This window comes from Sciurus carolinensis, chromosome 1 (assembly GCF_902686445.1).
Source record: "Sciurus carolinensis chromosome 1, mSciCar1.2, whole genome shotgun sequence".
NCBI lineage: Eukaryota > Metazoa > Chordata > Mammalia > Rodentia > Sciuridae > Sciurus > Sciurus carolinensis.
In genome coordinates, this window is record NC_062213.1 from 5146067 (window position 1) to 5160113 (window position 14047).

General features: G+C 45.6%; 1 protein-coding gene across 1 annotated transcript in view; it reads left to right on the plus strand.

The window, feature by feature from the left end:
* Col22a1 (collagen type XXII alpha 1 chain) overlaps positions 1 to 14047 on the plus strand; it is a 235778-nt gene that overhangs the window by 193367 nt on the left and 28364 nt on the right. The window contains exons 47-50 of the mRNA XM_047525428.1: positions 2041 to 2094; positions 3943 to 3996; positions 6972 to 7025; positions 10367 to 10420. Of these exons, the coding sequence (XP_047381384.1) occupies positions 2041 to 2094; positions 3943 to 3996; positions 6972 to 7025; positions 10367 to 10420 (216 nt within the window). The remainder of the gene's footprint in view (positions 1 to 2040; positions 2095 to 3942; positions 3997 to 6971; positions 7026 to 10366; positions 10421 to 14047) is intronic.

Consider the following 14047-nt stretch of genomic DNA (forward strand, 5'->3'; position numbering starts at 1 on the left):
GAGAACTGAACGTGAACTGGCCCTCGCCCTGGAATAACAATTCCAGGCACACTGGGTCTTTCACCTTTCTCACTGACTGTTGTATCCCGGGTGGAACAAGGAGCCTGACCTGCGGTCGGGGTGTCAATCAGCCTTCCCAACTAGGAAACCAGTGCTCTTAGCATTGTGGAACCCAAACCAGTGGGGGATCAGTGGAGAGGGAAGGAGGGGGAGGAGGACAGGAAAAGGCAGGAGGGATGGAGTGGACCTGACCAGATTCCCACAGAGAACTCCACCTTATGTATCTCTATGATGCATTAATTGAAAACACTATAAATAAATGAAAGAAAAAACAGTAGAGTAGAGGAAATGGAACAGGGAAGGGAGAAGGGGAGAGAGAGGGGAAGTCCTGGGAACCGAAGTGGAGCAAATTATGTTCCATGCTTGTATAATTATTTCAAAATGAATCCCAATATTGCGTATAACTATAATGCACTAATAAAAAATAAATAAGCTAGTGGAACCAGTCATCATGGCTTAGGGAAACATTCAAGAAAGTAACTTGTCAGGGAGAGATAACTTGGCTATTTGATAGTCAGACAGACTGGACTGGATTAGAATTCAGACCTTTCTTTTTATTAGCTGTGTGACCTCAGGTGAATACCTTAACCTGTCTGGGTCTTCAGATTTTTTTTTTTAATCTAACTCTATTAATAATCTGTATTGTTAAAAGAAGACTTACTGGCTAAGTTAGATATCATAGACATATTAGGGACTTTTAACATCAGTTTAGGATATAAATAAAGGAATGTTTTTAATGAGATTTCATATGGAAAGCCCTGGCAGAGTGCCCAGCAAAGTAAGGGCTCTGTAAATGTCAGTCCCCTCTCTGGAAGGAAGTGAGTCAGGCATGGGGGTGGTTGTGTTTGCCTTGATCTTTGGCTGCCGTGGGCAGGGAGGCAAGACATCTGTGGGGAGCCCGAGCCACCGACGTGTCCATTGTTCCCAGGTGGGTGTTCAGACTGCTGGAAAGCCGGTCCGAGGGCTGGAATTTGAAAGGAAAGCACTTACTTTGAGGCGATTGTCCTAAATGTCAGGGAAGCAGTGTGCTATCGGATGCCACCTCTTTTCATTGATTATGAAGCAGCATGCAGACGGTGCTCTAGCTTCTAGGTTTGGAAGCGGTAGACGTGATCACATGCAAAACTGTTGGGACAGAAGCTCTCCCCTGGGACCCGCTGTATTCTCCTCTGAACAATGGCGTTGAGCACCTACAGGCATGAGCTCACCTCACCCTCCCGACGCCCTCAGGGAAGGAGGGAGGGAGTGCCATCAGGGAGTCTTGTCACCGTGAAGGACCGTGGCCTGGCGCTTCTACAAGAGAACTGGGGGTCTGGGCCCAGAAGGACCCCCTAGACTGACCCCCGATCCTTCACTTACTGGACTAATAAACAGACCCAAGAGGGGTGCGGGCTGCTCCAGAGGCCAAGACGAGAAGCACTAGGACCGTAACTGGAAGGAGTGACTCTCTGCCAAGGACTTAATTTCCTGAGAATGCGTTATTTTAGAGAGACTGCGGTGTTTCTATTTAGTAACATTTTAATGAAATACCTTCCATTAGAACACAGCACGTGTAGATCCGGATGCGTGACCGTGAAGACACTGGACCTCTGAATGGTACTTTTAGGGTCAGTCTATATAGGTATTTTTGGTCATCCACTTACTCTGAGTGTCTTGCTGACCCTGGCCGTGACAATGACGACAGTGATGTGATGGTGGCAACAGTGATGGCGTTGACAGAGACAGAGGTGATGAGAGGAGAGTCTCGAGGGCAGTGGTGACGATGGCGGTGGTGGTGACAACATGGGGACAGTTAGGAGACTGTGATGGGGTGGTGGAGATGATGATCCTGGCAGTGATGCTCAGGGATGACAGATGGCGGACACCCGGTGCTGACCAGGAGCCTGTCACGCATCTAAGCACTTTGCAGACTGCAGGTACTTAACTCCCATAACCAAACTTCCATTGACCTTTCTTTCCTTTTTTCTCTCTCCTTCCAAGGGGAGCCAAGGAGAGCGTGGTGCGGATGGCGAGGCTGGACAGAAAGGCGATCAGGTAGAGAAGTCCCTTCACGATGCGTCACCTGAGGAAGGCACCCTCCCCCCCGACGGCTCAGGTCTGCCGTTCCAGTGCCATCCCTTGTCTGTTCTCGCCAGCAGCAGGAGCTTACCGCACGTTTGGTGGCCTCCCTCCTGGTCTCTCTGGTTCTCTGTCGTCCACTCTTCCCCAGGTTGCCCGAGGACCAGGCCTTTTCTCTCGTTGTTTTGTGCCCTCTCTCAGGCTGCCTCCTGCTCCTGCCGTGGTGGTCATTCACTAGGCCGTGCCCCTTCCTCCTTCCCCACCCCCCATTCCCTGAGTGTGTATTGTGTGACCCTTGCGGCACATGGAAGTGCCCCCATGCCCCGCTCTGCCCGGCGCCCACCCAGGCCTGCCGCGCCACCTCTCCTAAGGGCTTCAGGATGGCGCCACAGTCACTGCCGCCCTGCCCTGGGCACCCGAGCACTGCCCACCCCTCACGCCAATCCAGTGCTCCCAGGGGCTCTGTGCAGCCTCGCGGCAGCCTCGCTGCTGGTGGGAGTGCCCCTGTGCCTCTGCTCTGCAGCCGCTTCCCCTCCTCTGTCCCCTCCCCTCGACTCTACTGTCCTCGGCAGCTCACGCCAGTGCTCCTCGTAAACCAGCCTCTTGCCAAGCACTGCCCGGCTCTGAGGTGCAGTGAGTGAGGGCCACGTGCCTGACCTCACCAGGCCCGCAGTGCTGCAGTGGGGCGAGGCGCGTGGACACAAGCCGTGGGCGCGGGACAGGCGCTGCGCTCGAGGTCAGAGTGAGGCGCTCAGCCAAAGGCCCTTCTGTGTTTGGAGAAACGAAATGTATGTGACCCATCCTGAGGAGAGAGCCACACCAGAGGCAGAACCTCTGCCGAGGGCTGAGCAGGCAGGCACGCAGGTGCAGGGCAGGAGATCATTCCTCACGGGGTGCGTTTGGTTTACAACGCTGTCACACTGGACTGAAAGTTAGATGCCACACCGTGAACCTTAACTGTGCGCCTCATTTGTATCACGCAGGAGCCTCCCCTCTGCACATAGAAATGAATTCCTTTCTTAAAATATCCAAAATATGACCACAGTATGGGTGCCATAATTTGATAAACCCACTTGCTTTTTATTAAGGAGCTAGGTAGATGAACAGACAGCACTGGCCCTCCATATGCCTGGCTTCTGTGTCCATGGAACCAACCACCCCTAGATTTAAAATATTAAAAACCACTTAGTATCTGCACTAAACATGTACAGACTTCATATCGTGCCCTAAAATATGCAGTACAATACCTACCTACATAGCATTTGCATTGTCTTCACTATTTCTAGTCATCCGGAGATGATTTCAACTATATGGGGAATGTGTGTGTGTTACATGCAAACACTGTGGCCTTTTATGTAAGGGACTTGAGCGTCCTGGGTTTCTGGTGTTCATGGGTGGTGGTGGGGGGTGTTTCCTGGAATGAACTCCCTGAGGATACAGAGCATTGATGTGTGTGTGTGTGTGTGTGTGTGTGTGAGAGACGGGGCAGTACAGTCTATCTGTGCAGTAGAGATATCATAATGCAGCCCCTGGTACCCAGCCCACAGCCACACCCTGTCAGATACTATGGCGACTTTTGCTTTCAACTGTTTCCTCAACCACCTCCTCATGCCCATCTCCTCATTATTTTGAAGCGAATCCACGTCCACAGGACATAATTGTTTTATAAATAGCATCAGGTACCTTCTCTACCTCTTAAAGCACTAGCAAGGTGTATAAAAGAGATCCTTTTGTTGTATCTTCATTGCATTATTGCCTGAAAGTTGTTCTGAATGGGCAAAAAGCTTTTACAATTATTTATGAATTAACTCTTGTGTTCCCTAGGGTCATCCTGGAGTTCCAGGCTTCATGGGGCCTCCAGGGAATCCTGGGCCACCAGTAAGTCAAATTTCAAACCTCCTTCTCTCTTGGCCTTGACCTCTGAGCACATGTCCACACTTACCTGGAGATGGTATTACACTGGACCTACCTCTCATTTTAAAGGATGGGCCAAAATCTAAAATGTGCCCAGGGATGAACTGAAGGGAAGAATGCAGAGGCACCTGAGTGGCCCTGCTGGGCACTATGCTCAGAATGGGTTGGGGCGGGGGAACTGGTGAGGATGGATGAAGCCAGGATTTCAAGGTTAGGATCTCAAGTAAAGACTTTCTTTTCAGAGGAACGGGTCACATGGTGAAAGGCCCTGGAGCTCAGAAAGCCTACCTAAGCCCAGATTTTCCTGAATGGACTGCAGTCTGTAACGATAGTGACAGCTAAACGTTCTTTTAATTGTTCATGCATTGCGTTCCCTGGCATTTCTTACTCTGATGGCTACAACATGCGCCATGATTGTTGTCCCACTTCCTGGGCTTCCTGAGCAAACATATCCCTGCTCCTGCAGCAGCTGTGATTCTGACATTGACCAATGACCTTAGCATCTCTCTCCCCTCAGTCCAGGCTGCCCACAGACCAGGCTCATTCTTTTTCTTTCTGGAACCCACTGCTGTTGAGCCCATGAACCCAATCAAGGGCAGCCATGATGACAAGCAGTGGGAATTAGTGTCCCTGCCAAGCCCAGGAACCCTGGGACTCTCCATGGGTTCTCTATGAGACTCCATCTCTCAGACCTTTCCACCCAGAGCCATTGGTCATGGCTAAAATACCACTGAAAGGAACCCACTTTAAATAGGGACCAGCATATCAACAATAGATTTTGAGGAAAATGTTGGGTTAGGACTATGAAGTTAAAATGTGTGAAATTAAGCTTGCTTTGTCCTCTAAAATAACACACCACCAATGTATAATTGCAATTATGTGTTACTTATTTGAGTAAATCATTGTTTTAAATCTTCAATAAAATATTTTCTTCTTTTTTGGTTTTAGATATACATGACAGTAGGGTGTATTTTGATATATTATACATACATGAGGTGGAACCCACTACAATTTTGATCCCATTCTTGTGGTTGAGCATGACATGGAGTTACACTGTGTATTCATATATGAGCATAGGAAAGTGATGTTTGATTCATTCGACTGTCTTATGAGAGCATGAAATGATTTTTTTTTTGCTTCATAATTAGCTTTTGTAGTAAACTCATAAAAGATAAACTATCTACAAAAGTACCAAAAGCTTTCTCAGTTTTTTGAAAACCTACCTCAAATCTCAGATGTTCAGCTCGCTCCCTTTCTATAGCATCTTGTGTTAAGACCCTTTCTAATTCCCCAGCCTGAATCTTAACAGCTCTGCTCTGTGTACATTCATGAAGGATCTTTAGGGGCCTGATCAGCTTGCTATTATTGAGCTTCACAGGTTTTGACAATTCTTTCAAGACTTGTATTTTACTTAATAAAGTGCCTTGTATTGTGTTTGCATATATTATTGGATTTTATAGCATGTGATAATCAGCAAAAGGAAAACCTGATAAAGATAGTTATGCAATGGCTCATGGGGACAGGCATTAGCAGTTACAAAGAGGGACATTTGAGGGACCTTTTTATTAAAAGAAACAGTTCCTTGGAGAATACTTTTCTATCATGACAACTTCAACTTTTCTGTGCAAGCTATTAGCTGGGTAATATTGGGTTAAATCTCCATCCTTACTTCATCTGAAGTCTGTAGCATGTCTCCAGTATAAAGGAATTCCTGCTCTCTCCTCATTGGAAATTGCAGTAACTTAGAATCTGGCAACCATAGGAAATGACTCCTGGCTTCTGAATCTCATGCTAAATGATGAATCTGAGACTCAGAGACAATCACAATCAGAAGCTGGTTTGTCTGTCATCAACTGACTAATGCTTTCAATTCACTCAGCAGATGTTAATTGAGCTTCTATTTTGTGTCATGCCTTTACTGCTGATTGCCTTTAGAAATGGATGCCTGGTCAGCTGCACTTCAGGCTCATCAGCCTGTCCTGCAAAGGGAACCCATAAGCAGAGAACTCACACCCCTGGCCATTTGTTCAATTCTTTGACTGCATATTATTTGGCAGGCCCTGTCTTTGGTGCCCAGAGATACAAGCATCAAGCAGGAAAGACTCTTCCAGCTTTTATTTTCTGGTGCTTAGTCAGCATCCTTAAAACCCTTACCCTGGTCCCAAGGTGCAGTAGAGAATTTTATTCCAACTTAGCAGATTTCCAAAATGTAGGTTGCCCAAAACTTTTGCTAAAGTTATATACAAAAAAAATCCAGATTTGAAGTAGAGCCTCTATTTCTGTTAGTTTTGGACTAGACATATAATTAAATCAATAACCTATGCTGTTTGTTTAACATTACCAACATCCCTTCATTTCATGAACATTTGTCTGGGTCCTCACCTGGTGGAAGAGGCAGGGACAATTCAGATTGCATCCTGTCCCAGGAATTTGCCACGTATGGAAAGGCCATTCTTTTCTACAGCTATATCAGTTCCCTCAAGGTCCAAAACTATGCTGTGGTCAATTTTACATTCATAAAACTTGACTGGCACCTGATAAAAATAAATATTCAATAAGTATATGTAAAATAATTAAATAAAGACTGTCAATAAAGTGCTGTGAGAACTTGCTTATTTATGCCTCCATATTTAGTTATTGCAGTGTCCCTGGTCTTTGGAGGGACATTGGACTCTTACAATAAAGGAATGCCCTTTACAGAGAGCCCTTAGGATGCTCCCAGAGGTGACTGATCCTTGATGTGTACTAAGTTTTCCAATTTTCTCAGCAACCTGTGTGTAGCAGGTTTCTATCTTGATAATGGAGGCAGAAGCATCATTGTGACATGATAGTTCAGGAAGCTTGGAGGGGACACATAGTGTAAGAGCTGTCTGTAGAGGAGAGAACTAATGACCGTCACCCATGTGTGAAAAACGAGTCTTCTGCCTTGTTTTTTCTAGGGAGCGGATGGAGTTGCAGGAGCTGCTGGACCACCAGGAATTCAAGGGCCACCAGTAAGTTCCTTGAGGGACAGGATCTGCCTTATGTCTATCTTTAGGCCTTTTGAGAACCCATGTATTCACTAATCATTTCCTGATCCTCTGTTCCTCCTGTGGCCCACATGTTCCCAAGCTTCCACTCACGACCCGTCCAACAGCAAGAACAGGAGGGATTGCTTTCTTTTGGGGCCCTGATGACTTTGCCATTATGATAAGTGTCTGGGTGAAATGAGCTGGCAATCTGCAATTCCAGTACTCAGTTCACAGCCACCACTGCAGACAGGCCCTGGAATTAGGCCCCACCTCTGTATTCTCTCTCAGGTAGTTTCTGTTCTGAGCAATTGGGGTCAATGGGGGGGCTTGGGCGAGTCCACCCTGAGCTGTGGTCTGCTCCAGTGCATCTCAGACAGGAGGCAGCCACTGTTAGCTCAACTGATCCAACGGGAGTGCCCCAGAATCACAGCTGGTGCCATTGCCATTTGAACTCAGTTCTTTTCTTTGGAGATATGAAGCTGCCAGAACCACATTTGGCTTCTGTGTCATGAAGTAAGGGTAAAGCGTTGTGCAGCAGGCATTTTACTGGTGGCAGTACACTCGAGGGATTCAAAGGAATATACAGACCAGTCATAGCCTTCATCTCATCCCATTGCTGCCCTCCACTGTAGCTCAATATTTAGAAAAGCCCCAGATCATTGTATCCATCTTATAAACCAGAAAAGTGGGGATTGGGGAAGTAAAATGATCAGTTCAGAATCACACAGTGAGCCGATGTGCCAATTAGACACAATCCCTGGTCTACAGGAATTGCAGCATCATAATCCAGAACTAGCAGGAAAAGAGGTCAGCTCTGCCCTGGAATATTTGGAATCTTGTTCAAAGGGCACCTTAGGCCTCTTAGTACAACTCCATCGCTCTCTACCAGGACATCAAAGCCCAATGGGGTTAATTAAGTCCCTTGTCCAAAGTCATAATGGAAATCAATGTCCAAGTTGGGATGTGAGTCCATCTGAAAACTCACAATTCAGTGTTCTTTCTACAGTCCACACTGAACCCCTGCAGGATGTCGAAGCTGAATAATGACAACCACGTGGTCCTTCTTAGGATCATCCTGCGGTCAATCCTTTTGAAGCAGCCCACCTACAAGTCCCAGGATGAATTAAATGCTGCAGGCAGCTTTTCATTGATCCTCAGACTGTAAAGTATTTCCCCAATAAAAACTAATGGACTGTTTGCCTGAAGGGAATAAGCTGTGAATCCCAGAAGTAAAATCATTACATTCCCAGGAATTAAACTGTATTAAACAAGACTTTGATTCTGTCATGGGACTCCTTGGCAAAGTATGTGTGTATGTGAAGCTGTACATGGTCCTGATAGTTTGCCATAAACATCAAACCGAGACATAGTGCAAATTTTCTTAGTCTGAACAATGCATATTGATATTTAAAAAATTTAAAAAGATAGATGGGTAATAATAATAAAAATGTCCATACAAAATAAACATTTCCACTGTATTTTGAATTTGCAAATACATATATTTGTTAATTTTTTCAACATAGAATAAAGGCCAGTACTTCGAATTTGAACCCCCTGAATGGGATCCCTTATAATTATTCTTATAAAAAGAACCTTCACCCATCTACTACTTGCTGCCTTTTAGAAAATGTTGTTTGAGAACATAACAGCATCTGTGAGACAATATCTATGCAGAGCCCCAGATTGTTGGGATTTAAAAATAAACCTTTATCGCTCTCTTACCTTAATGCTTTCTGTTTACACAGTCAGTGACTCTTCAAATATTTTCAAAATACAAACTTAATTTGCATAGAATATTATTCTTTTTCCTTTTCTACCTAAATTTCTTTGAGATGCCTAATGAATAATTAAATAGATTAATTTCCATAGCAAATAACTAATGTGAGCAGATTTATAGTAATGAGCACCCTGGATCTTTGGCTCCTCTGAGGTGAATCCCATATTGCCTCCTCAGAGGAGGCAATAGGAGGCAGTAGGAGTCCCCAACTCTTTTGCAACATTGCGTTATGAGACATAGGTTCTGCCTGACGGTTATCAGCACAAACATAAACAGGGCATTCTACTTTTTAAAAAAATTAGGAGTGACTTCTCAACATGGATGCAAAGAGTACACATCCCTTTGAGAAAAGGTTTTGGCAAACAGTAATAAGCCTAAAACATTATTCTTTTCTCATCAGTGCTTAAGACCCTATAAAAGAATCTCAAGCTAGCTTCTCAGTATCTTAATCATGCATTACTAATGTCTTTCATTGTCTTCAGATATGGATAAAACTCAATTATTGAGTTAGTTTGAAAAGTATTTATTTTAAAAGAAGTGTGCTTTGGTCTCCTGATGGGGCCATTTTTATATGCTGCTGTTTAAAATCTATATAAATCTGAAATATAAGCTACAGTTTGTTTTTGCTTTTGTTTTAAGAGGATAGAATAACAATCCTTAAGAATGCCTCATTTTATGCCATTAGAATGGAAAACCCGAAATCAGTGTCTATCTCACAGAAACATTGACAAGAGATTGTAAAGTCTCCAGGAATCTACATCTCATGACAGAGATGTGGCAAAATGTAAAAATGTGCATGTAAAAATATAAAAATATAATTTTAAAAATGTAATAATGTGCCTCATGAAAAGTGGCACTAAATCCTTCAAACTGATGTAGAAGCCCTGATTGAGGTTATGTCTTTGATGCATAAAGTGGCAAATTAAGTGTTAATTAATGCAACTGATAAAATAGACTTTCAAAACCTCATGTGTTTTTCATGAGGGAAAGACTCACCATAGCCACCTCTGACCAAAGGTTTAGGACTCTCTCCAAAACAATGAAAATAATGAAGCCATCAGTTAGGAGTGTCCCTAGCTCAGCCCTTCCCTTGCACTGGGTCCTGTAGGTACAGTACTTTGAGGTGTCCTGTCTGTGCTTATTGGGGGGAATCAAGTCTCAGGAAATTAGGGGACAAATGTCAGGTTGGATCTGGACCAGGTCTTGTGGACTTTAAAGTCCCACTATTTTCTTTCCACTGACCGCCACCTTCTCCTCCTCCTCCTCCTCCTCCTTCTCCTCCTCCTCCTCCTCCTCCTCTTACTCCTCTTCCTCCTCCTCTTGACCTTTTAATCACTCGTTTCCCTGGGTCTAGTGTGCATGCCAATGGTGGTGGGGTGCTCTCCTGGGACACTGTTGCCCTGGTTGGTGAGCCTGGAAGGTGAGGAGGCTGGTGTGGTTCAGCCCACTTGGGGACTCCCAGCACCTGGTGGTCCTGTGTGAGATCCTCTATTTCCAAAAGAGCCAACTGACAATTTCATGGTGTCTTATGTCTTGGATCTTTTAGGGGAAAGAAGGTCCACCTGGACCCCAAGGCCCATCTGGAATACCTGGAGTCCCGGTAAGTGGCATTTAACAAACTTTAGTTTCTCTTTGCAAAAATAAGCAAGCAGAAATGTATTCTTTTGTTGTTGAAATAAGACTTGATCACTACTGGAATTTTGGGTGTTACAGATCTTTAGAAGAAGAAAAATTCATTAATTTGCTTATTGGCCTAAGCCAATACAATTTTGATGTCATTCTTAATCTTGTTCTTCTTTAATGTATAATTGGTTGTTTCTGATTTGTTTATATAGCATTTCTGTTTCTCTCTCTCTCTCTCTCTTTGATTCATTCATCAACAACAACACACACATACAGTCACTCATACGCAGCTGTTTGTGGTAATTAACTGTGATAATATAAGCAGTTTTATTTCCATGCTACTATTAAAGGTTCATAAAATTCACATACAATATATCTAGATAATGCACCATCATATATATGATTATACCTCTGTTGCCTCATAAATCTTGCAATTATTTTTAAAGCTACAGTGAACAATTTTGCATGCATAGTGTTTTCCTAATTTCCTTAGGATGACTCCCCAAAGTGGAATTACTTGTCCGAGTATAGTAATAGTTAAGGTTCTCAATACATACTGCAAAATTACTTTCCTTGAACATTGTTCCAAATTTCTCAATTTAACATGCTTTTCAATGGGGTCCAGATGGCTGACATATTTGTAATAAGGGCTGCCTGGAAAGGCCACATGCTGCCTTTGTCAGGGAGGTGGATTCTTAGTGGCTCAGGGTCTGGCCTGTGTGTGCTGGGGCACCAGCTGACCACAGCACCCAACAGCCCTCCACCTGCCATCTTACTCAGTCACACTGGCTCCTAGAACAGGCTGCAGTCTTTCCTGCCACGCTTGACCCATCCTCCAGGTCTCAGAGCCTTTGAATGTGCATTTCTGGAATGCCCGTCACTGGTTTTTATTTTATTTTATTTATTTATTTAGCCATACTAAATAAATAAATTTATGCAACTTCTTCAGCTTTTTGTTCAGTCTTGGGTCTCCACCCAGAGTTGAGTACACAGCAAATATTAATTAAAGAAGAATCAAATTCAGGGCTCCAAGCATGCTAGTCAAGTGCTACACCCAGTCTCCTGTCGAAGCCTTGATCCCTCCCACTCAGTACAGGCATTGCTTCTTTATTTGCCCCAAGCCTAGGAAAGGCCCTCCGTTTCCTTCTGGATGTCTGTTCCAGCTGGGAATCACATTGCTATTGGTGGAGTAGGGGGATGAGTGATTCATGGATCTAATCAATTCACTCATTTTATTTTTGCTTGTTAGATTTAGGGACATAACAGAGAAGAGTAGCTATTAATTATGGTACTGGGGATTCTGTGAGAGCTGCAACTTCTTCAGCTTTTTGTTCAGTCTTGGGTCTCCACCCAGAGTTGAGTACACAGCAAATATTAATTAAAGAAGAATGAGGATGATGGATTGTTTTCTGGAGCCCTTCCTCCTTGAAGATCTGATAATCAGCTCCTGAGCATCAGCGGCAGCTCTCCTCCTGTCCTGGGACCCTGGGGGTTAAGGGATCTGTCCAGTCACATAGTTTCTAAATGACATGCTGGGTTGTATAGCCTCTGTCAGAATAAACTGGTGTCCTCATATGTTATAGTAGCTCAGACATGTTTATTGATTCAATTCTAGTGATGGAAAAGTTGAGGGGAGAAGATCTCTGGTAGGGGTTTGTGTTGATCCCTTGTTATTAACGTTCTAGGGTGCTGTAGAGGTGACTGTTTTCTGTTCATCATCAATAACACATACACAAGTGCTCTCTCTCTCTCTCTCTCTCTCTCTCTCTGTCACACACACATACACAACACTTTGTGTGATTAACTATTTGTGATGATACAAACATATGTCCCTCATCCTCTCCCTCCCTCACTCGCTTTCTTCTTTCCTTCAGATGCAAATCTGATGATGTCATGCCTCCTTCTGCTGACATTGCCACTGTTAAGTCAGGATGGGCCCTGTGGCCTCCCTGGCCTCTCATGAGTGGACCCTGATTCTGCTCTGTCTCTTTCTCACCCCACCCCCACGCAGCCACCTTCAACCACTTCGTGTTCCTCCAGGAGGCCATTCCTTCCCAGGTAGCTCTTCCCTGCCTCCTGCCTGGGAAACGAGGAGCGTGCTGGCTTTCATGTGCGTCCTGCTCCTGTTGCAGGCTCTGTGCACAGAACTCGCCATATGCCAATGCACCTGGCTTTCACCAAGGGCCCACGTGCCCACTCTCCCCAAGGTCTCCATGACGCATCATTTGCTCCTGATGTGTGCTCTTGACACTCCCCAGCAGGGTTAGGTGGGGACTGGAGCCAGACTCTAAGACCACTCCTACATCCCCGTCCCAGCAGTTACGGTATGAACCAACTGTGAATGTCGCTGATTTCCTGTCGGCCTTCTCCCCACCTCCCCCATCACTGAGCCAAGCCGGTGCTTCCTAGATCTAGACTGAGTAAAGGACAAGGTGAATGGCAATACATGAATGGCAGCATTCCCAACCTACGCTAGCATTCAAGGCCCCGGCCCTCTGAGAGCTCATGGTTTCATGGAGAAGCCAAACAAGAAGGGGAGAAACTGTTGTCATAGAGCATGATGCTTGTCCTCATGGATGGTCACACAGGGGCTGTGGGAGACCAGGCGGTGAGTGCCCCAGCCAGACAATGAAGGGAGCCCAGGGCTCCACAGGGGGTGGTGACTCTAGTACTCAAGTTCCAGTTATGTAGGTAAAGTTGACAGGCATCAGGAAAAAAGTGTCAGGCAAAACACACAGTCTAGAAACACAGGGGTGTCTGCACTTAAGAGTTGCTAATTCCATCCACTCCTGCAGGGTGCTGACAGGAGGTGAGGCCCTGGGAAGTTGCTGACATCGGAACACTGACATTAGCTTCCTCAAAGTGAAACAGCACATCTGCCCATTTGTTGGGGACCAGCTCTGAACCAGGCACAGTGCAAGAAGCACCCTTCACTTATGTCCCAGCATAAAGTCCTCACCACGCAGCATGTGTGTGTATCCCTACTTAGTAAAGGTGGAGGACGGAGGCTCTAAGAAGTCACAGGATCCCCAGGAGCAGTGAGCAAGGGGCAGCTCTTCTGTCCCAGAAAGGCACAGTTATTTCTAAGATGGTCCCACAGGCCGCACTTGGCCCTCCTCAGCATTTTCTCAGGTTTCTGCTTCTGGAGTCACGTGCTGCCCCACATTGCCCAGTTCTCCCTTGCCCAACCCAGTATGCTGGCCTCCTTGGTAGGCTTCGTCTTGCTTCACTGGTTTCCTTTCTGTGCATGGCTCTCTTGACCCCCTTTCCTGTGACTTCCATGCATGGAGGAATGGTGCTGGGGTTAGACTTTCAATTGCAAAGAGGATCAGGATGTGAACTGGTTGACTTGGTGTTCACACACCCGGCCAGGGGCAGCATCCATGAAGGGCTGCAGCTGCATACTGAGCTTCTGGCCAGCAGCCCAGATGTTCTGATCATGTCCACAAGGCTGCCTTGTGCCAAGTCACTGAGGTTCAAGCACCAGCAGGAAGAGTGCACACCTCCATGGGCGGCCCCTGCAGCAGCAGCAACACAGTACCAGGAAAGGAAGCCTGACGTCAGCCTCCTGGGGCCTCTGCAGGGCAGGTTTGGCCTCTCTTAG